General features: G+C 40.6%; 1 protein-coding gene across 3 annotated transcripts in view; it reads left to right on the top strand.

Moving 5' to 3' along the window:
• LRP2 (LDL receptor related protein 2) overlaps positions 1 to 27,046 on the top strand; it is a 218,059-nt gene that overhangs the window by 40,419 nt on the left and 150,594 nt on the right. For all 3 annotated transcript variants that reach the window (XM_077272772.1, XM_077272773.1, XM_077272774.1), the window contains exons 2-7: positions 9,142 to 9,249; positions 14,645 to 14,761; positions 15,200 to 15,316; positions 20,958 to 21,068; positions 23,266 to 23,379; positions 25,985 to 26,101. In XM_077272772.1, the coding sequence (XP_077128887.1) occupies positions 9,142 to 9,249; positions 14,645 to 14,761; positions 15,200 to 15,316; positions 20,958 to 21,068; positions 23,266 to 23,379; positions 25,985 to 26,101 (684 nt within the window). The remainder of the gene's footprint in view (positions 1 to 9,141; positions 9,250 to 14,644; positions 14,762 to 15,199; positions 15,317 to 20,957; positions 21,069 to 23,265; positions 23,380 to 25,984; positions 26,102 to 27,046) is intronic.

Consider the following 27,046-nt stretch of genomic DNA (forward strand, 5'->3'; position numbering starts at 1 on the left):
AGAAAAGGCACATCTGGAAGATGCGCCTGTTCTGGCACTTGGCCACTCTCTTCCCACTCCCGTGTAGCGGTGGGATATGGGGTAATGAAGGGTTAATGTCACCTTGCTATTGTAAGGTGACATTAAGCCAGATTAATAATGGAGAAGCGTCAAGTATGACACCTATCCATTATTAATCCAATTGTTTGAAAGGGTTAAAAAACACACACACACATTATTAAAAAGTATTTTAATGAAATAAATACAGCGGTTGTTTTAATATTTTATTGCTCTCTCAATCCATTTGCAGACCCTCGCTTGGCAAAACAATAAACGCACAATATACATACCTTCTGGTGACCCGTCACGTCCCACGAGGTAATCCATCTGAAGGGGTTAAAATAATTTACAAGCAGGAGCCCTGCAAATGCAGCTGTGCTCGTGCTTGTAATTCCCCAGCGAATGAAGGAAATGTAGGTCATTGACCTACATTTCCTTCAGTCGCGGTGATGCGCCCCCTGGTGGATGTCCTCATATGACCTGGAGCGTGGAAAAAAAGTTCCCAGGCTGCAGTTCATGAGAACATCCAGCAGGGGCGCATCACCGCGACTGAAGGAAATGTAGGTCAATGACCTACATTTCCTTCATTCGCCGGGGAATTACAAGCACGAGCACAGCTGCATTTGCAGGGCTCCTGCTTGTAAATTATTTTAACCCCTTCAGATGGATTACCTCGTGGGACGTGACAGATCCTCGGATGGTATGTATATTGTGGGTTTATTGTTTTGCCAAGTGAGGGTCTGCAAATGGATTGAGAGAGCAATAAAATATTAAAACAACCGCTGTGTTTATTTCATTAAAATACTTTTTAATAACGTGTGTGTGTGTTTTTTAACCCTTTCAAACAATTGGATTAATAATGGATAGGTGTCATAATTGACGCCTCTCCATTATTAATCTGGCTTAATGTCACCTTACAATAGCAAGGTGGCATTAACCCTTCATTACCCCATATCCCACCACTACAGGGAGTGAGAAGAGAGTGGCCAAGTGCCAGAATAGGCGCATCTTCCAGATGTGCCTTTTCTGGGGTGGCTGGGGGCAGATGTTTGTAGCCAGGGGGGCCAATAACCATGGACCCTCTCCTGGCTATTAATATCTGCCGTCAGTCACTGGCTTTACCACTCTGGCGGAGAAAATTGCGTGGGAGCCCACGCCAATTTTTTCCGCCATTTATCCCTTTATTTTAGCAGCTACAGCGCCCAAATTTTGCATACACACTACTAACATTAGTAGTGTGGAATATGCAAAAAAAATGGGGATATGAGATGGTTTACTGTATGTAACCATGTCTCATATCATGTCGGGTTTGGGAAGGAGAAATGAGAAGCCGGCAATTGAATTACCGGCTTTTCACAGATATCGCGCTGTAGTAAATATAAATACAGACTATATATATATATATACTGTATATATGTTTTCCCGAACATTTGAGCGCCTAAATCCATTAGATGTCGGTTTTGCAAGCCTGCGAGAAAATCTCGCAGTACGGATGCCATACGGATTACATACGGAGGATGCCATGCGCAAAATACGCTGACACACCCTGCCTACGGATGACATACGGATCACTATTTTGGGAACATTTCTCCGTATTACGGCCGTAAAATACGGACCGTATTGTCTTACGCCGAGTGTGACGCCGGCCTAATACGTGCCAAACTAAACAGAAGAAAAAAATGAAGGCAGCACTCCAATTGTTTCAGGTGGAAAAAAGCTTGACAAAGGTTCAGGAGAAGCCGAAACGTTGCCCAGGATGAGTGGGGCAGAATAAAGTTTTTTCACTTTTTTCCACCTGAAACAATTGGAGTGCTGCCTTCATTTTTTTCTTCTGTTTAGTTTGGCACGTATTAGACTGTTTGCCTGGAGGCCTGCCACCCCCTGTGAACTATTGTGCTGTTCCTTTTTCTATCTATCTATCTATCTATCTATCTATCTATCTATCTATCTATCTATTATCTATCAATCCATCTATTATCTATCTATCTATCTATCTATCTATCTATCTATCTATATATTATCTATCTATTTGTCTGTTGTATCTTACCTTACATAAATGTAAATTTTATTTTTTATCTACCTGTTGAAAAGATATTACATAAGATCATTATATATTTTATTGTGCCTTTCCATTTTTCTATTACATTTCTTTGATTCCAGTATTATATATATAAATTTTTTTTTTTTTCATCTCTTTAAAAGTGTTCAGTTCACTTTAATTAAACGCTTATCAGTATATATATTTATATATTTTTTATCGACAGGCTTAAGAAAGCCTCTAATCTTGTCCGGCTTGACTCGCTGATAGAGCTCAGGGATTCCAGGCTGCATTTGTACATTCCTTGAAAGTGTTTTCTGCTAGGGAGGCTGTTGTGTTGTAAAGGTGGTTTGATAAGAACCCTGCACCACCAACCCCAGACCTGCACCACCAATCTCCACCATACATTATTCCATAGAAGGTATTTGGGTGTACACATATTCCTGTACCACCCTGTACCACCATTAGCCCAAAGGAAATTTCTGACCACTTGCAGCATGCATTATAAATCAGGATGTCACAGCTAGGCAATCAGATACTTGAATTACATGGAGAAATGAGCTTTTAGTGCCTCCATACAGAATCATTATCTGGCATTAACATGCTTCAGCTTCCTATTCAGTGACTTCTAATTGCTGCACAAATTAAGCTGAAGCATATACTATACGTATATATACATGCTATATATATACATAGTGATGATTTGTATATTAAAATACATTTGCTAGATTCTGAACCGGGTCAATTTAAATATACTTGCAGCAGTAAAAAGTATTATAAAATTTCTAACACTTTCTTCAGTTCGAGAAGATAATTTTATTAATTTATTCCAATTGCTTATATATCACCAACATATTTTGCAAAAATGTATACATACAGCCATCACTCACTGCCCCCATTCCCTATCTCACATGTATACTATCCGTAGCCACACCATACGTCTCAGTATAGTTACAGAGTGCAGTATAGTCAGAGGATTCCCATAAAAACACGGGAAGAACATACAAATGTCTGGTAAGGATCCTAGTGCTGCAAGACGGCAGTGTTAAACTCTGATGCCTAAGGGTGGAAATCACATTGCTGGGACTTCCATTGATCACTAGGTGCCATAGCCATCCCATCAGACATTTTAATGGAGCAGTGATAACTTATCCTTGCTGCCATTTTGTGAATAGGACTGATGGAGATATCTGTAGATACAGTAGGTCCTCAGTAGAGTAAGGCAGAGCCAAACGGGAGCGCAGTATCCAAAACGTGAGATGTAAGATGAAGTCGGGGTACGAGCCAGAGAGTCAAAGCCGGTCATTCAGAGGCGGGGTTCAGAGATCAGGCCGAGTCATACACTGTAGGGAAACCACCAGACAAACACTAAATCAGGGATAGGGAATGGGTCTGATACAAATATGGGAAGTTAGAGGCAGAAGGATCTCCAGGGTATACGGGTCAGCTGCTCTAACCTGGAAGCATGAACTATCACTGACCCTGGCCAGCAGACTGCAGAGGACTTAAAAAGCCCAGCCAGCTCCAAAACGAGGCCGAGGGAATTAACCCCCGCATGACCAGTCCAGAGAGAGGATAGCGTAAAACAAACCCCGAACTGGATCATGACAATAACAAATTTGATTTATTATGAATCGATATGTTTATCTCTGTGTCCCGGTTTTAGTGATCATGCAGCCCAACCTCCACACCTCCAATATCATATATTTATCCACTTTCCTGTTTTCTTTTGGGATTATCCCTTAAAGGGACAACGTAAGAAAGCTTTACAAACCCAAAACACTGTGTAGCTCATTAAAAGAAAAGCCAGTTGATCAATTTATGACCCCAAAGTTCTCAATCAGGAGCGAGAAATGTATTGGGGCGTGGCGATGCAAAAAACACCCTCCCCTGGCTGATTGACAGGTAATTTGCTCTGATACACATGCTACTGACCTTAAATCAATTAATCAGCTGGGGGAGGGGGGGAGGTGTAACTAGTTCACTAATACAGCAGAGGCCAAGGAGCTGTAAGTGTGTTATCACGCACCAATGTACTTCCAAGCTGAACTTCAAGACATGATTTTGAAGCACTTTGGGCTAATAAAGGAATTGACTAGCTTATCTTTTAAAGGGCTATATGGTCATATCGAAATGTTTGTGTGGGGGAGTTAAAGTTTTTGATAGGTTTCCTTTAACACCAGAAATACTACCTTTAGCTACAAGAGTGTTATAATAATAATTTTTATTTATATTTATTTATATAGCGCCAACATATTCCGCAACGCTTTACAACTTATAGAGGGGACTTGTACAGACAATAGACATTACAGCATAACAGTGTTAATAAAAACCCTGCAGAACTGCAAGGATTTTTAAACTGTACGTCTTCCCTAGAATACAGGCTGCTATCAATGGATTACAGACACAGGCAGTCATAAAACAGCATGTGTATACTGATAGGTGTGCATGGTAATTTTAGGGAACCTGAATTTTCCTACAGCCATGGATGTACGGAATACTACCATGACGAAAGGATCAATTACAATCACAGCATCCTATTTTGGGAATTGCTATTTATACAATTTCTTGAAATTTTCCACAAAGTGACTCCATAGATTAGTGCTTTATGTCATTTACATTACAAATTACATTACATTACTACATTACATAATCACTGCATAATAACTACATTAATATTCAGGATGAGTACGAATATAGTTTCTCTGTTGGTCATAGAAGCTGAAAATGCTGAGATGCATTCGTCACATAATAAACTCTAATTCGGGTACGTGCACACGTTGCAGATTTGGTGCGTTTTTTGACTCGTTTTTTTCCCGTGTGGATTTGTGACATAACCCAATGCCGGCAAAGTGAATGAGAAACCTGACGTGTCATGCACATTTTGAGCATTTTTAACCTGCAGATTTATTGTAGTGCAGAAAATAATCTGCAGCATGTCAATTCTTTGTGCGTTTTTCACCATTGGTTTCACTCAAAAACGCAGGGAAAAAAACGTAGCAAAAAACATTGCGCTTTTTCAGCAGCGTTTTTCCTTCCAAGATCTGCAGAAATGGTGCCGAAATTTTACTCAACGTGTGCACATAGCCTTATGGATCTCGTTGATATATAATTCTGTCCAAAGGAATCCGTTATGGTGTCTGTTATTTTGCTTTAAAAAAATATAGCATTTTATTTATAAAATATGATGGATTCTGCAAAGGAGGAGTAAACAGATCTACATAAGTAACTGGGACATTGTGCAATCAGAAAATAAATGAAGAAAGCAAGAATAAACTGTTAAACAGTATATGTACGGTATATGCTATAAATATATTAAATAAATAAATACAGGAATACTAGTATACTATATCTTGTAGCTTAATATGGGATAATGGAAGCAACATGTCAAATGCTATCAGGTGACTGGATGAATAGAAGATGTGTAAGATAACACATTTTTGCATAGTTTTACGGGCTCCTCATATCACCTCCCAATTATGCTGGGTTAATGTGCCCTATGCCTCTCTTTGCAGTGCACCATCATCATAATATAACATTACCCCGGGCGCATCCAGCCTTGTCCTCACTGACATAATCAAAGGATCAGACAAGGCAGGCCTGTCCTAAGTAACATAATCACAGGAGCAGACAGGTCACTGCCTCCCACGGACCCACGTGGGCCAAACCTAGACTGTGCCACGCACTGCCGTGACTGCTTTCGCTTGCTGACATATAAATGAATATATATATATATATATATATATATATATATATATATATATATATATATATATATATATATATATATATATAGTAAACACTACTAGATCAGTCACTGGTGTTTGCCCCAAAGAGGCACCTCATATTTTTCTGACACTTTATCTGAGTTTTATTGTATATGGCAAACAATAGTTCACTTTTTGCTCATTTTTGTTTCTCCTTAGAATTGTGTGAAAAGGGGGCACCTGATAGACCACTTCAATCATGCCTTTTAATGGTGACATGAACAATGCAACATATGAGAAGCTGGCAGTGAAAGCTATAAAAGAGATCAGGCCCAATAGCAAATACTAAAATGGACCGATGATTTTTTCCTAACTAAAAAAAAAACTTGGGCCCCAATTCATTAAGACTTGTGTTCTGCATACTGTTTCTAATAGGGGTTGTCCAAGACTATTACATTTTTTTCACTATGGACCTAAAAACTAACATGCAGGTTGTTACTAACAAAGGCAACTGCTTGCTTGTTCTACTCCGCGTCAGCTCAGCGTGGTCACTGACCGCTCCTGCCGGCGATTCAGCTGCTCTACGTCAACAGAGCAGCTCTTTTTCTTTCGTGCTGCTCTACAAACATCATGCTGAATGACACAGTTAGGCCGGTTTCACACGTCAGTGGCTCCGGTACGTGAGGTGACAGTTTCCTCACGTACCGGAGCCACTGACACACGTAGACCCATTAAAATCAATGCATCTGTGCAGATGTCATTGATTTTTTGTGGACCGTGTCTCCGTGTGCCAAACACGGAGACATGTCAGTGTTCGTGGGAGCGCACGTATTACATGGACCCATTAAAGTCAATGGGTCCGTGTAAAACACGGACCGCACACGGACGGTCTCCGTGTGCAGTCCCTGTGGCGTGCAGGAGACAGCGCTACAGTAAGCGCTGTCCCCCCCACATGGTGCTGAATCCGCGATTCACATCTTCTGTGCAGCAGCGTTTGCTGCATAGAAGATATGAATAATAGTGTTTAAAAGAAAGATCTATCTGTCCGCCGCCCTCCCACCCCCTGTGCGCCCCCCCGCTGTTCTGAAAATACTCACCCGCTTCCCTCGTTGGCTGTCGCTGCTTCCTGGTCTGGCCGCTCCTTCTACTGTATGCGGTCACGTGGGACCGCCGATTAGAGTCCTGAATATGTGGCTCCACCTCCCACACTATTATTCATATCTTCTATGCAGCAAACGCTGCTGCACAGAAGATGTGAATCGCGGATTCAGCACCAGATGCTGGTACTTGTGGTACCCAGCACGGTGCGTGTGGTACCCAGTGGGCACACGGGCGGCACACGTGTGCCGCAAGTGTGCCACACTGATGTACACCAGAAACGTAGGGGCACACGGACACGGATAATTCCGGTACCGATTGTTTCCGGTACCGGAATTATCTGGACGTGTGGGACAGCCCTTAGGCACAGCCAGTTGTCTATCAGCATGACATTGGCAGTCACGCCCCGTCAATGGAGCAGAGCGGAAGAGAAGCCAGTGCTCTGCCGATGTGACTTTGGCGGAAGCCACTGAATCCCCGGGAGGAGCTTTCTGTGACTTGCTCTGTGCTGGTAGAGATCAGCACCGGGCACAACAGGGTAGTTCTTAGGCCCGTAGTAAAAAAGTAAAATAGTCCTGGATAACTCCTTTAATGAAGGGAGTGTTGGAGTAAAATGTGCCTGTGCCTTGTTAATGAATTTGGCACTTCCTGCCATGTGCTAGTGTACATGTCTTTTGTCATTTATGCCACTTTGTGACATAAATTATAAATTTGTTTTGCAAACTTCAACACACCTTACTCCACCCAAAGGTACTGGAGCTGAGTAGGGGACTCGTGTAGAAATGCCAAAAGTCACAACATTTTTTACAAAACAATTTCAACATTTCAAGACGCTTTACTTTACACCAAAATCACACGGAAATTTTAGTGAAAGCTACCTAATGAATTGAGCTGCTGGTCATTTTTTCTCCTTCTTCGTCCTTTCCATGACTGCGGTTCCTCTGGAGCAAGAAGTCCTACACAGAAACTACAACTATTATTACAACTCACAAATAATAATATTATAATATGATCATTCAGTTTAGTAGATTATTCGGTTAAAGGGCCTCGAGGCTGAACGCCATAATCATATAACCTTCTTTTATAATTCTGTATACTGTTTATCAAGGGTCTTAGAACTGAAAATGAAGTTGATAATGTAGGGATCATTATATATAGATGTTATAGAGCAGAAGACAAGATTCGGTATATCTTGGAGCTTATTAGATAGTGTTCCTGCTCTTTCTATGAATAGGAGTCCAGAGGGTGGTCCTACTTAGTGATTGACAGTCTCCTCTGTATGACTGTGCATACAAAAATAGCAATAGGACGACCAAGTATAGAAAGAGCAGAGATTTCAATCAGCTGAAAGTTACTTTATTTCCTGCAATGGCTTCCCCACTGTAACAAAATTAGTATAACTCACTACTGCCTCTCCACTACTGCCACTTTTTGTTGACAAGCTGAGGTCATGACCACAGAGCATATGACTGCTGCAGCCAATCATTGTCTTTTTTTATTATTTTTATACAAAAAAAAGAAATGTAATGCTGGAAAAAAACATTTGTAAAAGCATCAGTCAGTAGGATGACCCCTCCTAAGCCATCTATTTGGGCATTAGACATAGAATTATTATGCCAGAAAAATCAACATTTTTCTTAATACATAAATGAACTGTTAAGATCTATAGGTCGGACATAGATCTCCATGAGAATCTGCCTCCAGAGCTGTTAAGATCTATAGGTCGAACAAAGATCTCCATGAGAATCTGCCTCCAGAGCTTATTTTATATGAAAGGAGGCATTACAAGTGTGAGACATGTAGATCAGGAGAGCAGACTGTCAGTCATTACTTGTCTCATAGTGGTAATGCTTCCTTTCATTTAAAATAAGCTCTGGAGGCAGATTCTCTGGGAGATCTATGTCCGGCCCATAGATCTGAACAGCTCATTAACATATTAAGAAAAAGGTGGATTTCTCTGGAACAAGTCTTCTGATCAAAGATATCAAAGTATCATTTTATTCAACTTCCTGTGATCTGCATGTTCATATAGACGGCTTAGGAGGGTTGATCCTAATGACAGATTCCTTTTAAGGAACACCACAATCAGGTTCTCTCCAACCTGACATGTCTGATATTAGGGAGTAATAGATTGCATTGGTTATACAGCAAATAGAGTGCAAAATTACTGCGTTTTTAGTGTCTCTACAATATGAATACATTTTGCTACGGAATTAGAGATATTATTGAAGGTGACTATTTTGTGCTTCTCTCTTCTAGGATGTACGTCGAGCGATTTTCGCTGTTCCAGTGGCCGCTGTATTCCATTAGGCTGGAGGTGTGATGGATCTGCAGATTGCCCTGATAACTCCGATGAATTCGGCTGTCGTAAGTGTAATCTGCTGGTTGGAATGATTGTTGCCACCCTACATTGTCAGACCCCCGAAATGTAAATCTGCTTAGCTATGTCCTTTGCATCTGTATATTTGCCATGCCGGGGCTGGGGAAAGTCTGTTGACAACAACCTCTGCAGATGAGGGAGCTAAAAAGAGCTGACAGAAGAGTAGAACTTTCTGTAGATTTATTTCTACCAGTGGTTCTTTGATTTCAGGGGGGATTTTAAGAAAAGTTGCATTTGTCCAAGAATTACCGGTACTTTGTATATACTTATGCAAGTCAAAAAGAAACTTTGTAAAGTGGAAATATATAATGGGGCAAGGTCAGGGAACAGATTCCGGATGTCAGAGCTGATTTCTAATACCTTCAAAGGCATGCTTTCACAGTTGCTTAGTACTTTACAATGAACAGATTCTTGTAATGAACAAACAAGCGACAGTGTCAGGCCAAGTTCACACTTCCTTGGCAGTAGTGGTGCTGCAGATAGCCTCAAAACATACAGTCCATGCAGTTTTTACTAACCAAGGGTGTATAATTATTTGCTTAAAGCAGCACTTTGCATTTTTGCATTTTTTAGGACTTACGTATTTATGACTTATCCGTAAGAGTGCTTTCCTGACTGCGCCGTTTTCAGCTCTCCCTGCATTCACAGTGCATAGTCGAGAAATAACAGCTCCATACACCATGGGCCCGATTCATTATTGCATTTTTTTTTGTCTGTTTTTGGTGTGTTTTTTTGGCCTGTCTTTCGTTGATGTCTTGTGCTTTTAATTTGCACCATTTTAAAGTCTATTTTATATGTTTGCCTGTTTTTTTTTTTTTTTTTAATGTTCAGCCATGTGAGGGGTGTTTTGAGTTTCCAGATATTTTCAGCTGACCCGTTAATTATGACTTTTTTAAAAAGTCGTAATATTTGTTCCAAAGTTGCTCCAGTTTTCCCCTGGAGTGATTTTTATGTACGCATGCAATTATGTGCAAATTCTGCTACATTTTATTGGTACATAGGACTCTTTTTTTTTTATAAAAAAGTCTCAAAAAAAGGTTAAAGACCAAAATAAAGAGCAGGTTTAGTTTTATGCAAACTTCATAAATCTTGGCCGTTTTGAAGAATACCGCAAGATAAAAAAAAGTGACTTAAAACAAACTGCAAATGTTGAATCAAACTACTAAGTGAATGAGAGCGGAACCGCAGTACCCAAGGACAGCAACTACACAGTCTATAGAGCTGTGCGGTTTCGTAATGATACAACATATACAGGTCCTTCTCAAAAAATTAGCATATAGTGTTAAATTTCATTATTTACCATAATGTAATGATTACAATTAAACTTTCATATATTATAGATTCATTATCCACCAACTGAAATTTGTCAGGTCTTTTATTGTTTTAATACTGATGATTTTGGCCTACAACTCCTGATAACCCAAAAAACCTGTCTCAATAAATTAGCATATCAAGAAAAGGTTCTCTAAACGACCTATTAGCCTAATCTTCTGAATCAACTAATTAACTCTAAACACATGCAAAAGATACCTGAGGCTTTTAAAAACTCCCTGCCTGGTTCATTACTCAAAACCCCCATCATGGGTAAGACTAGCGACCTGACAGATGTCAAGAAGGCCATCATTGACACCCTCAAGCAAGAGGGTAAGACCCAGAAAGAAATTTCTCAACAAATAGGCTGTTCCCAGAGTGCTGTATCAAGGCACCTCAATGGTAAGTCTGTTGGAAGGAAACAATGTGGCAGAAAACGCTGTACAACGAGAAGAGGTGACCGGACCCTGAGGAAGATTGTGGAGAAGGACCGATTCCAGACCTTGGGGAACCTGAGGAAGCAGTGGACTGAGTCTGGTGTGGAAACATCCAGAGCCACCGTGCACAGGCGTGTGCAGGAAATGGGCTACAGGTGCCGCATTCCCCAGGTAAAGCCACTTTTGAACCATAAACAGCGGCAGAAGCGCCTGACCTGGGCTACAGAGAAGCAGCACTGGACTGTTGCTAAGTGGTCCCAAGTACTTTTTTCTGATGAAAGCAAATTTTGCATGTCATTCGGAAATCAAGGTGCCAGAGTCTGGAGGAAGACTGGGGAGAAGGAAATGCCAAAATGCCTGAAGTCCAGTGTCAAGTACCCACAGTCAGTGATGGTGTGGGGTGCCATGTCAGCTGCTGGTGTTGGTCAGGAGATTTTGGAGCACTTCATGCTTCCATCGGCTGAAATGCTTTATGGAGATGAAGATTTCATTTTTCAGCACGACCTGGCACCTGCTCACAGTGCCAAAACCACTGGTAAATGGTTTACTGACCATGGTATTACTGTGCTCAATTGGCCTGCCAACTCTCCTGACCTGAACCCCATAGAGAATCTGTGGGATATTGTGAAGAGAAAGTTGAGAGACGCAAGACCCAACACTCTGGATGAGCTTAAGGCCGCTATTGAAGCATCCTGGGCCTCCATAACATCTCAGCAGTGTCACAGGCTGATTGCCTCCAAGCCACGCCGCATTGAAGCAGTCATTTCTGCCAAAGGATTCCCGACCAAGTATTGAGTGCATAACTGAACATTATTATTTGATGTTTTTTTTGTTTGTTATTAAAAAACACTTTTATTTGATTGGACGGGTGAAATATGCTAATTTATTGAGACAGGTTTTTTGGGTTATCAGGAGTTGTATGCCAAAATCATCAGTATTAAAACAATAAAAGACCTGACAAATTTCAGTTGGTGGATAATGAATCTATAATATATGAAAGTTTAATTGTAATCATTACATTATGGTAAATAATGAAATTTAACACTATATGCTAATTTTTTGAGAAGGACCTGTACATCGAATGGTGTGGATCCCCACCAATGTGATATTGACGATCTATCCTATGGATAGCTTCGATGTATACTTGTTCTGGTTTTGTGCCCTGCCTGGGATATCTACCATTTTAATGCCTTCTTCCCCTCTGATATGGTGGTTACCCAAATGCAGACTACATTTCTCATGATGCCAGAGTCTCATCATATTGCGCTGGCTCCAATCTATTGGCAGCCAGTGATAGATCAGTGACATAGACTTGTTGCCCCCTGATGTATACAGTACATTGTCAATATATCCTATGTGATGTATTGACGTGAGATACACTACCCGAGAATGGCCACAGCACAGAGTTGTGTTTTATCGGACGTGGTCATTTACTTTCAGCCACACCAGAACCTTCAAACAGCTGATCAATGGCAGTGCCAGGTATCAGACCTCTCCTGACTGTTATTGATCATCTAACCTATGGATTAGTCCAATTTTCCAAGGAGAGTCCCTGGTTCTGTAGCATAAAGGGGCAGAAAGGCTTAGATAATCTCCACCCAAAAGTGGGTGATACTAGCTATTTTGGGGGCAGTACCAGTGATGGAGACAAGTTAGGGCAGGTGCAGATGAGCGTAGATGCTCTCAATCGGGTCAATTATGCAATCACACTCTGATCAAACTCAAATCAAAGTGTGATCTCATTGATGAGGAGAAAATGGAGGGAAACATCCGAGTGCAGTCCGATGATTTCCTCGGACTCATTGGTGTGGATGACTGAGGACTATCCGAATATTGGATCAAACTCAGACATGCTGTGATTTTTTTTTTCCCGAGAAAAAAATTGGACATGTTCACAGCCCCATAGGCTAACGCTCTGACCAAAAATAGGTTCGTCTGCACCTGCCCTTAGAATAACTGAGGATGACAGAACCAGGGTAGTACTGAGTGTCTGGTATTGGAGCAGAGGCCATGCCCTATTTATCAGGTACGACAGTCTATAGCCTTCATACAGATAGTTGTGTTACGGCTCTTTACAATCTCAGAGTGGCATAAAGCCAAAATACTCTTATGCAGGTGTAAGGCGGGCAGGGTGGTAGTCGTGGCAACAGGCTGTAGTGTTCCTACACCCTGGCGCCCTACAGATGAAATACAATGTCCTTTCTGCTGCAGCATGCGCAACAGTACACTCACATTTACTGTCAGAGTCCCCTCGGCTTCTGTCACTCCGGCTCCGTGTTCTTGAGCTCCACAAACCACTCCAGAGACAGAGTTCTTTTCCAACGGTTTAACTTTACTAGGCAGGATGATATCAATCACATTTGCAGCACAGGTACACAGAGTGGCATCTCTCAAGCTTTCCCTGCCTTCCAGACAGGCTTTATTCTTCATGACTACTCTATCTCTTTTCTGGCAATCCCTTCCTCGCTTCTGGACAATCTCTGTCCCATCCGTGCCTTCAGTCCCACCAGCTTCCTACCATTCCCTCATCTGGTTTCAGTAGGAAAAGGTGCCAGGTTTGTCGTTTCAGCTTCACCTGCAGCGGTTGTAGGCCCCGGATCCCTCTTGGAACGGTCCTGTCTAATCTGATGGCTGACTGCACGACTCTCAGCCTGGGGGCCCTTCCTGCTGTAGCACCTTTATCCCCATGGCTGGCAGACTGTCTCTCTCACTGCTGCATCTTACTCCCTGCCCTGGGCAAGGCTGCCTGGGCTCTGCTGCCTAACCAGGAAGTCTCTACCCTATATTCTATTGCTTTGCACTTCGCTACTCTGAACTCCTGCCCCTGGAAAACCCATATGCTGCCTGTACCTAAACTAACACTCATATTCTCTATCTCTAATATGCCCCCTCTATTCTAGCCCCACTATTGTTCTATACTACCTTATATCCTATGCTAGCCCTAGTCCCATACACAACACATAGTACATTTGCATTACAGTACATGATACACATAAATTACATTGACATTAATGAACATTAGGGAACCGCACACAGCTAGTAGACCAAGGAGGGGGAAAGCATAGGAGGGTCCTCGTCACCTCCTTACACAGGGTCAGTGTAACCTGTGCTACAGTGGCCAAAAACCTAAGGGGGCCCACTTCCCCCTTGAAAATCAGCAGGCAGCTTCTGTCCCAGATACAAAGAGGGGCCCGTACATTGTTCTTGCACAATGGCCCTCTTCCGTTTATTACAGCCCCTGCTCTTATGTCCAAATGCTCATTTGATTGAGAAGTGTTGGAAGAAACTGGGAGGTGAATGTCTCTTGGTATTGGTGGTCTCTGGGCATTTGCCCATTTTGTCCTGCCTACAAGTGATGCTATATGACAATAGTGAAGAAAAACTATAGTCTTTTATGCTTTTAGAAGTCAAAATCATTCGTACCTAGGGAGCATATATGACACATTGAGGTCATAAAGTGATCCTTACCATTGTATGTGCAATTTTCCGAAAGACTGACTCACCAAGGAGATGATTAAAGTGGGCAATGGGGATCATGAATACTAAAAATTGGAGGCAGCTTGGCAATATAGGGTATAATATCCTTTTTAGGGGGTGACCTAATTTTTAATAAAATTCTTCCCTGTGCTATCAGCTGCACGATCATGCACAGCGAGCCAGTTTCGGTGTGGGGATGGCGAATGCATTGTTCGATCCTGGGTCTGTGATGATGAAGAAGACTGTATTGATGGCTCTGATGAACAGCACTGCCGTAAGTTTCTCCAATAATATCTGACGGTTTACTTTTCTACAGATTTTGTTTCTTTTTACCATATGTCTTATTCGGAGGTCAGTTGTGCATGTATATTAACATATTTAGCACTTATCCTTGCCGAGGGGTGGGGGGCTGTTTACTTTACAAATGTCACCGCCATTTTAATGCAGAACATAGATACATAAAGGTACATGGATCCCTATGGAAAAATCCAATTCTATGTATGAGATTCATCACCATCCCCTATCGTTTGGTGAGAAACTAGCCGTTTATAATGACCACTAATGACCAACTAATTAGTTAAATGTTGCATACATTGGCATTTTACTTACATGATCATTTTCTCAATTTTTATTGTATCGTAAAGAATTTATACTTTGAGGATGATAAATGCCACGTTCAGAACAGCGTGCAATTAACTGGTTCATTTTTCAGCCGGGAGGACTTGCTCTGCTCAGCAGTTCACATGCGGCGGTGGACAGTGTATACCAGGGGCTTACAAATGTGATCGAATGAAGGACTGCACCGATGGATCCGATGAGCGCAACTGCCGTAAGTGGGATTTTATCACTACATAATCAAATCTTTTGCATATAATCTATCACTTATCAAACATAGGAAGAGTGGATCTACTTTGCACCCTTTTGTGCTACCAAATGAACCACCTGCTCTGAGGCTTGCAGGCTGCACAAGAAAAGGAAGAAAAGGGCAGTGTGACCTCCAGGTGATCCCTCATCCACACGGAGGTTTTTTGGTAAAGCCAGGAGTGGTTCTTAAAGAGTGGAAAACCATGCAAATGGAATTCTCCAGAGTAACGACAATGTCTACAGGAATAGTGTTGTAGGCATGCTTAGCTCAGCGTCAAACTAGGTTGACAAAGGCCCAACAATAGCATTGATTCTTGGGGCCCACTCTTCAGCTACATGCAAAATTGACTTGAGCCTAGTACGCACATTTTCTTTTGCTTCTATGCAATATTAATTTAGCTATCTTGTTTAGTTAATATTTACATGATGTCTTTTTCTGCAAAAAGGGAATCAAGTGTAATATCATTCATTGCTCATCAGCTCTACTTCATAGGGGCCTACCGGAGGATTCTCCTTTCTCCGGTGGTCCTGTCCAAGCCTGCGCATGCTCCACTGTTTCTGTATGACTTATCCAAGTAAAAAACCCTACATAGACTGTAATGTAGTGTCCACATGCACACTCCCCCCCACACTCTTCTAGTACCCTCCTTTTCTTATCCGCCTGCTCCAACCAACAAGTACCAGGCCCCCATAATGAGTCTGTCCACGGAAAGAGTCGCAGCACGCCTAGATGGATCCGATTATCTGGTCGCATTTGGCCATGCAAGTCAATTATTCCGTAGAAAACATCGGACTGCACTTGGATGACATCTGAGTGCAGTCTGCTTTTCACAGACTTTTCCATCGTCTCCTTATCCGAGTGAATCAGATCACACTGTGATGAGAGTCTGATCGAACTCTCATCACAGTGTGATTAGAATAATCATCCCAATTATCTTATGTTTGTGTGACCCCGGCCTTACATGAGTCTTTTATAAAGCGGACCTGTCACTTGTCATTAATATGATTTTTTTTTTTTAACCTAAACTCTGCTATCTTGTATAAATCTAGTCTTGTTAGTCAAGTGGGTGTGGTCCTCATAAATATGAATTGAGGGCTATGCCAACTTGGATAACAAGTCTAGATTTACATACAGAGAAAAGGCTGCCCATACTACACCATCTGCAGGAAAACAGCAGCGTTTATTCCAGGTAATAAAAGAAAATTACAAATTCATGGCAATTAGCAGGTCCTATTTAATAGGTTTAATAGGTTTCCTTTATTACAAAAATATATAGTAATTCAATATATTAAATGTTGTAAATTAGAAAAAAAAAACCTTGTTCTTCTCCTTTCCTTAAAACGTGTATATACAAAACATTGCCTTAGCAACGTCCTTCGGAAAGAAGATATGTATCAGGTTCAAGCTGAGGATCTTGTACAGACTCCTATTACTGAATTCAGCACTAAGTTCTCCCTCTAAATCACTTTGTAGAAAACAGAAGAGAAAAAAAACAACCTGTATCTGTTGGATTAACTTCAAAGGGTTTCAATTAAGTAGAGGAAACCATCCCCAAGTAAGTCAAGGAGATTTTTTATTTTTGCTCCAAATGTCCTACTGGTGCTTTAAAGTAAAGAGATCCCCAAGGAGCAGGACTCACTATTCTTGGCCTCCTGATCATGTCTTGGATAGTTCAGCAAACAGATCCAAGTTGCACAGAGATAAGAACTCAGTTCGCCTCTCACTGTGGGACATTATTTAAGAGGCCAGTCAACTGAAAAATTCCCCAATATTAAGTAACTCGGCTCCTGGACATGTCATAAAATGGGACAAGGTTTTTTTTAAAGCACAGTCCACTTTGCGGCTAATGGGATTAGTGGGAAGGAAAAACTACCCATGCAGACGCAGATAAACATCTGAGCAATGTTGTAGCCATTGCCCATTTAATTAGAGCAGATGAAGTGTCTTATTCATCAAACAGTGTGCTGCTGTTTTATTGGAAATGACCATTGGAGGCTCCGAGTGATAATAACATTCCTTACATTTCACTGTTTGCAATGACAGAGGAGGAATGCAAAATGTATAGAAACTGATCTATAGGGGGTAAGAATGTCTGGGCCGGGATAGGTGGCAGTATTATTATTTTGCAAATTGCAAATTCCCAAAACTATAGTATTGTAATAATGGAATTTTCCCAATTATCACTCACTATTATTAATTTTTATGCACCCATTATTATTATTATTTTGCAAATTGCAAATTCCCAAAACTAGAGTATTGTAATTTTTGCATTTTCCAAATTATCACTATTAGTTATTATACACTCGGTATTATTATTATTTTGCAAATTCCCAAAACTAGAGTATTGTAACTATTGTATTTTCTAAATTATCACTATTATTAGCTTTTATGCACACGGTATTCTTCTTCTTATTATTATTATTATTTTGGTAATTGCAAATTCCCAAAATTTGAGTATTGTAAAAATGGTGTTTTCCAAATTATCACTATTATTAGTTTTTATGCACCCAGTATTATTATTATTTTGCAAATCGCAAATTCCCAAAATTAGATTATTGCAATAATGGTATTTTCCAAATTATCACTATTATTAGTTATTATGTACCCGGTATTATTATTATTATTATTATTATTATTTTGGTAATTAATTGCAAATTCCCAAAATTTGAGTATTGTAAAAATGGTATTTTCCAAATTATCACTGTTATTAGTTTTTATGCACCCGGTATTATTATAATTTTGGAAATCGCAAATTCCCAAAATTAGAATATTGCAATAATGATATTTTCCAAATTATCCCTATTATTAGATTTTATACACCCGGTTTTTCTAATACCTGTTGCATAAAAAGTAATAATAGTGATAATTTGGAAAATGCCATTATTACAATACTCTAATTTGGGGAATTTGCAATTTACAAAATAATAATAATTATAATAATTTTCATGCATCCGACTGCGATATCTGAACCGGCTACAAGTTTCTAGACCCAAACTGAACAGCTCCATAGGCATAAATGAGGCTGTACTTACAGTATATCGTTAGTAACAGACATGTGAAATCGAACAAATAAAAAAAGTTTAGATCGGTTGGGCTGCCTTCAGTATTAGTGGTAATAGCCATGGACCATTACTACGTGGTCTCACAGCTATGATTTCATATGCACCTTTGGAGTCCATTGCATGCAGTAATAAAGGTGTTGTCCGGCCTTAAACTACAAGTCTGCAGTTATTCTATGTGACTTCAGACTTGTGAATCCTCACATCGTGTGCACTAAATGCTATGAGGATTTTCCGGTGCTGGCCCCGGGAGCGGTTGGTCATGTGACGGCAAGTATGCGATTTGCACACTTCCAGCCACAACTAGACTGTCTGGCTTTTACTCAATACACTTGCATTGAGCAAGGCCATGTACAACAAGTTGGCATGTGACCTCATATATGCAAATAACATACTTGTGGTCATTCGCGGCTCCTGGCACCGGAGTCAAAAAGAGTGACTGTACACTTGTAGCCCAAGGCCGGACAACCCATTCAAGGCATCTATACACATTAGATTAAAGTTGGTCAAACCCTGCCGGGTTGTCCCACAGTCTAATATGTATGGGGGACCTCCGAACTCTCCCCCAAAAGATGATATCGGGGGAAGAGAAGGGTCTGTATTGCTGGATTTCCAACACCTGATCCTTTTGTTCTCCAGGAGATAAGTCTCTACCCATGGAGTTGGACAACGGTGCTGTCATACAGAACAAAAGGAGCGCTCGGCCGAGCGTTCCTGGGAGTGGGAGTTAGGAGAGATATCTGTCCAGCTGACAGCTATATAATGTACATGGGGCATTTACATAGGTCTTTGCCCCTAGGAAATATAGAATATAACTCTCCACACTGCAAGACTCAGTAATATGGAGGCATGGGCAACACGCGTGATCTAATGGGAACTTTCTGATGCAAATCCATTTCATGAAAGCTAAATACACTCTATCCAGAAATGTTAATTACACGATTCAATGTAGCCTGTGGTGGTTTAGTTGCTGAATATCATGTTTTCACCCTTGACCCTTAAATCATGGATCATTTTACCTAATCTTCCATTCGTGCCTCTGAAAATCCATGGTGTAAATTAAGGGCTTGTCTGCTATTACTTAATCCTTTTTCTTAAAAGGTTTCCTTAAAAAAAGACAGATCGCATAGGTCCTGATGTTGGAATCTCCATCATCAGCTGTAATCTCTGGGGGAATCTGTCAGCAAGTAATTAATTTACCTGCAGGACCATGAATGAAGCATCACATGGTATCTATTGGGATCAATGAATTGTGTGTGCAATGCATGGACTTGTAAAGATTCCCTGCACTGGCTAATGGATGGAGGTCCTGTTACATTTAATGGGGTATCCTTACCTGGAATGTGCAATCATTTATCATTGTCTTGGGATCCGACCCCACCGATCGTGAGAATGAAGGGTGGCAATGCTGCTACCACTTCCAGGTTTGCCACATGCATTGGTCCTGGCTATGCGGGTAACTGCATCCATTCTGATTGACTTAAATGGAGTTGTTCTGCACATGGTGGCTGTAAATACAAAAAAAAAACCTGTGGAGGGGATGCCGCGCTGATTCACCGCTGCAGCCACTTCATTTTAAGGATTGGTAGGGTTCTCAAAGGTTGCCATCATTTACCAAGGTGGGAATACCCCTTTAACACAGACAGAAATTTTAAAAAGTTTTCTTGCTCATTTTAACTTATGAGAACAGCAAATAAAATATATCTGTCACCAGATTTCAGAATATAAACTGCATCCATTATTAAGTAGATCTATCAGACCTGCTGAGGCCGGTGTACACACTTTGAAAATCCATATCAGGATGGCTGTATCATCCTTTTTCAAAGTTTTCCTGTCCAATACATTGCATTAACATGCTCATCTTAATAGCAATTTGTACCAGCCATTGCATAGTCATTTTGACCTGTATTTTCAAGTAATTACTCCAGCCTCATCAGGTCTAAGAGATATTTTTTAATAATTGTGAAATCTATTGATAGCTCTTCTTTAAAGATGACCCTAAATGAAAGTTATTAAATGTCATTCTATATTTAACTGCTCAATATGTTACCAGTTTTGCCAGGAGATCGCAAGAAATTCCCAATTAGCTCCTCAACTAGAAGATATTTATTAATTTATATACTTTATGGCCTTTGACTCAATCTCGAGCCATGTCAACTTGATGGATTATAGGAAGATTGATCTTGTGCTAGCCTAGATAGGTCCACCGGGGTCTTCCCCACCATTATATTGATTGTGTCAAGCCATCGGGTTTCTGGTCTTCCTCTTCGCCTTGTTCCTTCTATTCTTCTGACCATGATGTCCTTCTCCGTTGATCGTTCTCTTTGTACGATGTGTCCAAAGTAGGAAATTCATAGTCTGGCGATTCTTGCTTCTGGCTTTATTTGTTCTAAGATTGATTTGTTTGTTGTTCTTGCCATCCATGGTATTGATAACATCCTTCTTCAGCACCGCATTTAAGCTGGTGAACGTTCAGAAATAAAAGTAACGATGCGCTGACTTCTTACCTGTGCTCATTGGAAACCCCTGCCACTTTACACTTTCAGAATACCCTGTGTGCAGTCAGCTTTCCTGTGCCAGTGGAGCCTGCTTCAATACAAGTCAGAGATGCGATGGGTTCGTCAACTGCCGCGACGCTTCCGATGAGGCCAACTGCAGTAAGTGATCAGACTGTATGGTATCACATATCATTATTGGACAGACTATCCCTATCTGTCTTAGACTAAAGTATTGGGACACCTACTCATTACTTTTACAAGAACTTTTATGGCTTCCCATTCTAAATCCATGGACATTAATCTACAGATGATCTCTTTGTAGCCATACAATCTTCCACTCTTCCGAGAAGGTTTTCTACAAGACTTTGTATGTATCTGAGATTGTTTGCCCATTAATTCAGAAAAACATTTGTGAGGTCAGACACTGATGTTGGAGGAGATGGCCGGGATCACAATCTCAGTTCTAGTTTATGTCAAAATGTGTTCAATGGGGTTGAGGTCCCGGCTCATATTGTTCCACCAAAACTCCCAACCATGTTTTTATATACATTGCTTAGTGCACTGGGAACAATCACAGGGAACAGAAAAGGACCTTCCCACAAGGTTGGAAGCTACAATTGTCCAAATGATGAAGGATTAAAATGTATCTTCATTCGAACAGAGGGGTCAGGGTTAACCTCAGAACAACAAGTCCACAGCATTATCCCTATTCCACCAAACATTATAGTCAGCACAAGGTAGTCAGGCATCAAACCCAGACTCCTCCATCAGATGCCAGAAAGAGAAGGGCGCAGAACACGTTTCCACTGCTCCAGAGTCCAGTGGTGGTTTTGCACCACTCCATCTGACACTTGGCATCGTGCTTGGTGATGTAAGGCTTGTGTGCAGCTGCTTGGCCATGAAGCGCCCAGTGGTGGCACGGTTTTGTGCTGATATTAATACCAAAGGATGTTTAGCTTTTTATGCACCCTGCTGCTCAGCACTCGGTGGTCTACTATGTTGTGTCTGATGTGCATAGGTTCCTAATCACTTCCATGTTTTAATAATACCAATCACAGTTGATCATGGAATATTCAGGAGGGAAGATATATTGCAAACTATCTTTCTATTTATCTATCTGTCCATCTATCCTTTATCTATTTATCTATCTATTCATATCTATCTATCCATCTATCTATTCATATCTATCTATCTATCTATCTATCTATCTATCTATCTATGTTATCTATCTATCTATCTATCTATCTATCTATCTATCTATCTATGTTATCTATCTATATATTCATAGCTATCTATTATCTGTCTATCTAGCAATTCATATCTATCTATTATCTATCTATCTATCTATCTATCTATCTATCTATCTATCTATCTATCTATCTATCTATCCTTTCTATTATCTATCTATCTATCTATCTATCTATCTATCTATCTATCTATCTGTCTGTCTGTCTGTCTGTCTGTCTGTCTATCTATCTATCTATCTATCCTTTATCTATTTATCTATCTATCTATTCATATCTATCTATCTATCTATCTATCGATCTATCTATTTATTCATATCTATCTTTCTCTCTCTATCTATTATCTATCTATCTATCTATCTATCTATCTATCTATCTATCTATCTATCAATTCATATCTATCCATCCATCTATCTATCTATCTATCTATCTATCTATCTATCTATCTATCTATCTATCTCTCTATCTATCGTAAAACCTATGAATAGTTGTGTTGTATCTCGCAGCAACCAGTCAGGCATTTGCTGTGATCAGTCTAGTATAAGTGAATCCCCTTATTCTGTTTGCCATGGTTTTTGCACAATTGGACAATATCAGAGAAGATTCAACTTCGTAATCTAGTGCAAGTCAATGAGTGCGTGGAAAACACCGGACTTCACTTGGATGACATCTGAGTGCAGTTCAATTTCCCGAAAGTGACAGAATGGAGATGATGGGTAAAAAAAATTGTTTTCTCTATCTTCTCATCCGAGAGAATCGGATCACACTATGATCACACTCTGATTAAACTGATTTGCATAATTGACCCGATTCTCTCACATGAGACCCTGGCCTAAAAAAAAGTAATCATTATCAAAGCAGTGGACTACCCTTTAAAAAATCATGTAATGCACATCTGTAAAACACAACCATGTGATTGAATGAGTAGAAATAAAATATTTTTACCGCCTGCTTTATATTAGCAACTCTCTCCTAGATGTGTTATTTCTACGGTAAGATATGGAAGCCTGAGTTTGTAATAATAAGACGTGGAGCAATGCACTGCACATGCACCTTATAGTAATGGTCCATTCATCTAGTTACATTGTCAGTTTCTTGTCTTTTCTTTACAGCCCAAAGTTGTTTAACCAACCAATTTCAGTGTGCAAACGGTGACTGTATCCCTCGGGATTTCATCTGTGACCACGATGATGACTGCGGAGATGGAAGTGATGAAAAGAATTGCAGTAATGTTAATCTTTAGCTATAATCTATATCTCCCCAACCAAACTAAAAAAGTCTACAGTATATAGATTATCTTATATGCAACTGTGCGCACTGATCTTCTTCTGTGGGGATGGGGGGCATCTTTCCTTCCCCCAAGATCAGTGCATGCCAATGGAAGTTTGCCAGCGAGTACCGTGGATTACAGAGTTAGAGCACGTCCACTGCTCAGGATATTCCTTCTCGTTTCCATATAACTGAGTCCAACCAGAATCACTTATTTGCTCTGCGAGTAAGCTTGCATTGCAGACTCTTTGTACCTTAAAGTCTTTCAAAATTCTGTCTTATTATCTGGAGACGTTGCTTGGTGTCTGCTTTTTTCAGATTCACCAAACCCTTGCACTCATTAATCACTCCCAGAGTGTCTGGGGCTGGCAGACATGTGCTATTGTTCCTTTCTGAAGCCCTTGTACAGCACAGTCAGACATGACAGCACTCACAGAACCACTGACTCTCCTTGTCTGGGACCCAATAAAAATGTTGCACCTCTGTAGAGACAGTACTCTGATCGGAGTCTTTGGGCACCAAAAATCAGAGCTCTGTGCATTTAACAGCAAATGGGGAATCAAAATGCCACGAATAACAGCCGGGGGGTTAAGCACATCCCACCACTGTTACTACTTTGTCACAGATGACAGCGAAGAGATCACCCAGATCTCACCATTGCCACCAGTTTGTTAATGGATGCAACTCCGCTACTTCCAATAGTGAAGGCAATTACCCAAGTGACTGACGATTGACGGATGAGGCCACTGCTGCTTCCACTACTAGGTCAGTTATTGGAGAACTCACAGTGAGTGTATGGTATATACATCTCCAATTCCAAGGTATGCAATATATATATATATATATATATATACACACCCTGCTATGGTCACAGCCAGATCCGCAATAACAAAAAGAGCTACTAGCTGCCACCACCAATCGTTTATACAGGTCGATTGGACACCCGTTACAGTTAGCGTATGGCTTCAGGGGTGCGGTATACAGAGAAAGAGGAACAGAGCTATTAAATGTTATATATTACAGAATGCTGTAGATAAGCCCCTAATGGCTGTGGCCCCAGCTTATATGCGAAAAATGAGGTGACAGATTCCCTTTAAAGGATATTTTTGCCCCTGGAGGTCCCAGGCAGTAGATATCGTCATCATGTTTCCTATCAAGATTTTACCGAAAATCTAAAAGACGCCTCTCCATTACTAACCCTACAGTAAGTTTTGAAATAAACACACAGCCAGAATAAAGTCTTTTATTTGAAATAAAAATACACACCAAAAAATTAAGTTATACTCACCTTACATTCATTCTATTGAAACCCTCGCCCCCAGTAAAAAAATAACAAGCAACAATAATACTCACCTGATGCCTATTCCATTGAAGCCCTGGTCTCCTGTTAAAAAAGCAAAAATAAAAATGATCTTACTGCTGATCAGAGCTGCCGGTGTTTCTCGCGCTGTCATGACACACTGATGACAGCGTGTGAAACACCAGATGTTTGGGGTGCCACACCCGAACAGTAACACAGACTTCCTGGAGAAGTCCGTGTTTGTGGTCCGTGCCCGAACGGTAGGTGTTCGGTATGGACCCCGAACTTTACTGTTCAGGTTCGCCCATCTCTACAAAAGATTATATCACTAGATGAACAAGCTTTTTGCTTGTTCATTCAGTAATCAGCATCCTGATTAGGAATGCATGATTATCATAACAGAGCATTTCCAGGTACACTCGTGCAAAATAATCTTGCTCTGTAAATGAATCTTTAGTTATTTCAAACCACCAAAAGTATTCTTAATAGATTAAAATGGCAAAATAATTTTTTACATGTTCAACATTTTTTGTGGGATAAACTCTTTAACTTAAACTCTTTTGTACACATCAACTTTATAGTCAAGTTAGTAGGCTACCAGGAATTGTTTGGAGATTAAAGAGGTTCTTCACTGAAAATGAGTTATGTATTCATAGGATAGGTGATAACTTATTGATCAGGGGGGTCCGACCTCTGGGACCTGCACAGATCCACAGATTGGGCCACTTTTACCCCTGTTAGAATGGAGTGACAGTGCACATGCTTCATTGAACGGGCTTTCCACTACTCAGACAACACCTTCTCAATCTGAATGTTTGCTCCTGTTAAAATAAAAACACCTATACTCACATCCCGTGCCGATGATGCTCCAAAGGTGGCAACATTCGCATTTCCAGGGCTCACGTGAGGTTGTTACATCACATGGACCTGGCGCCCAATCAATGCTGGCATCATTGTCCACTCCATCGGAAGTACAAGTAATCCACAAGAAGTCAGGGCTGCAGATGGTTGCAATCCAATATAGAATGAATAGACATGAAGTCAGGTTTGCCCACTGCTGCACCATTCTAAGGATAAATGTGCCCCATTGGGGATAACAATTTCCTGCTCAGCTGATCGATGTAGGTTCTAGCTGTTGGACCCTCAACATTCAATTAATTATCCTGTGGATAGGTGATAAGGTGATAACTTGTCCCAACAGTTGAACCCCTACTGACTTTTTTGTCTTCTAACAACAAAATGCTTATATTTTTTTACCCTAGGCTACCCAACCTGTAAAGGAGATTATTTCACTTGCCCAAGTGGTCGCTGTATACACCAGAGTTGGCTTTGTGATGGGGACGATGACTGTGATGACAATGCTGATGAAACTGGATGTGGTAAGGTTCTGCCATAAGTAGAGTCAAACAGAGATATCATAAAATGAGGCATATTTTTGCAGAATGAATGGGCTACATATGTACAGTCATGGCTAAAAGTGTTGGCACCCTTGAAATTGTTGCAGAAAATGAAATATTTCTCCCAGAAAATAGTTAAAATTGCATATGTTTTGTTATGCACATGTTTACTCCCTCTGGGAGTATTGGAACAACAAAAAGATTAAAAAAGGCAAATTGGACATAATTTCACACAAAACCCCCAAAATGGGCTGGTCAAAATTGTTGGTACCTTTCCAAAATTGTGGGTAAACAACTTTGTTTCAAGCATTTGATGCTTGTTCAAACTCACCAGTAGCAAGCAACAGGTGTGGGCAATATGAAAGTCACACCTTGAACCAGATTAAAAGTGGAGAAGTTGACTCAATCTTTGCATTGTGTGTCTGTGTGTGCCACACTAAGCATGGAGAACAGAAAAAGGAATAACTATCTGAGGACTAGAGAACCAAAATTGCTGAGATGATGTTCCTTTGTCCAACATAATCAAGAAGTTTTCAACCCATGGCACTGTAGTTAATCTCCTTGGATGTGGACAGCAGAGAAAAATTGCTGAAATTTTGCAAGGCAGGATATTCCAGATGGTAGTAAGCAGCATCAATCAAGTTCCAAAGAAATTAAAGCTGTCCTGCAGGCTCAGGGCGCATCAGTGTCAGTGCAAACTATCTGTCCACATTTGAATGAAAGTACACACTATGGCAGGAGACCCAGGATGATCCCACTGCTGACACAGAGTCATAAAAAGCTAGACTGCAGTTTGCCAAAATGTACGTGAGTAAGCCAAAATCCTTCTGAGAAAGTGTCAGGTGAGAGCAAGATAGAGCTTTTTGGTAAAGCACATCAATCATTATTGTCCGTACAAGTCCCTCTAAAATGTAAAGCGCTGCGAAA

The sequence above is a fragment of the Ranitomeya variabilis genome, chromosome 7 (assembly GCF_051348905.1).
Source record: "Ranitomeya variabilis isolate aRanVar5 chromosome 7, aRanVar5.hap1, whole genome shotgun sequence".
NCBI classification, from domain to species: Eukaryota; Metazoa; Chordata; class Amphibia; order Anura; family Dendrobatidae; genus Ranitomeya; species Ranitomeya variabilis.